This window comes from Sinocyclocheilus anshuiensis, unplaced genomic scaffold, assembly GCF_001515605.1.
Source record: "Sinocyclocheilus anshuiensis isolate Anshui unplaced genomic scaffold, SAMN03320099.WGS_v1.1 C32377762, whole genome shotgun sequence".
Taxonomy (NCBI): Eukaryota; Metazoa; Chordata; class Actinopteri; order Cypriniformes; family Cyprinidae; genus Sinocyclocheilus; species Sinocyclocheilus anshuiensis.
Genome location: NW_015615639.1, coordinates 1 through 920, shown reverse-complemented (window position 1 = coordinate 920; position 920 = coordinate 1). Strand labels below are relative to the sequence as shown.

General features: G+C 35.3%; 1 protein-coding gene across 1 annotated transcript; it reads right to left on the bottom strand.

Moving 5' to 3' along the window:
- Window positions 1-136: 136 nt before the first annotated feature.
- On the bottom strand, window positions 137-914 carry LOC107682585 (vacuolar protein sorting-associated protein 13C-like). The gene is made up of 4 exons (XM_016478778.1): window positions 884-914; window positions 647-800; window positions 431-550; window positions 137-249 (listed from the first exon to the last, which is right to left on the bottom strand). Exons 2-4 carry the CDS (start codon window positions 774-776, stop codon window positions 137-139), a joined length of 363 nt encoding a protein of 120 aa, XP_016334264.1. The 5' UTR covers window positions 777-800; window positions 884-914.
- Between the last annotated feature and the right edge of the window lie 6 nt (window positions 915-920).

The following is a 920-nucleotide window of genomic DNA, read 5'->3' as shown; positions in this document are numbered from 1 at the left end:
TAATGATCTTTAAAAAAGCATCATATGACCCCTTTAATGCACTTTTGTTGTACCCTGTTTATATAAAAACAAAAGTAAATAGAAATTCAAATGTATTAAGAATAGTAAACTGTAAAAATGTCATGTAGTGGTCTAGCTAGCTTGCCTTCTTGTGAATTGTTTCAGGATCCACATTCATGATGATGAAGTCACGCAAACGTGTGGACATGTGCGTCTGAGTTCCTTGCATCTGTAGAGAACCGTCCAAACCTACAAGAAGAGAAGATTTATATCATTACTAAATCAAAATAAAAAATAAAATATATAATATTAATGAAATATAATTACATTTTAAAGAAGATTCTGCATTTTTTATTTTTCAATTTACATTTATTGTAGTTTCACAGTAGCAGTAATGTAGTACATTTTCAAAACAGGAATGTATTCTAACCCTGAATTTTGATGTCAGCCATGTTGCTCTTCTGGTCACAAACCAACACATTAAATGTTCCGAGCTGCATGTTCACCATCAGGTCAATGATGTCACCATCAGAGGGAGAGCTCAGTGCAGCTGAGACAGAAACAGTCCTTCATTAATTCATTCTTAATGATACATGTGCAAAAATGTCATGTTTGTCAGTTTAAGTGATTGTATGTGTGTGTTTACTGGATTTAGCAGAGGTAGTTCTCATGTCTTCACTCTTTTTGCTCTCTCTCTCAAGTGAGGGCAGACTGCTGTTGGACAGGGCCGCAGACAGAAAGTCCATGGTAGAGAGGAGAGCCTCAGTATGCAGCATCAAGTCTAAAGAGGAGAACACCACCTAAAGACACACACAGACAATATGAAGTTAACATCTCAATTTCCAAAACTGTATATTATTTAAGATTATTTACACATGCTTACATTGATCTTCTGCTCAGTATTCTGGTAAAGGCTTGCA

Coding starts and splice junctions, on each gene's coding strand:
- LOC107682585 (XM_016478778.1), bottom strand. CDS start 776: ATGCTGCATACTGAGGCTCTCCTCTCTACCATGGACTTTCTGTCTGCG. Junction 551..646: donor AACTACCTCTGCTAAATCCA/GTAAACACACAC, acceptor TTTCTGTCTCAG/CTGCACTGAGCTCTCCCTCT. Junction 250..430: donor GGCTGACATCAAAATTCAGG/GTTAGAATACAT, acceptor CTCTTCTTGTAG/GTTTGGACGGTTCTCTACAG.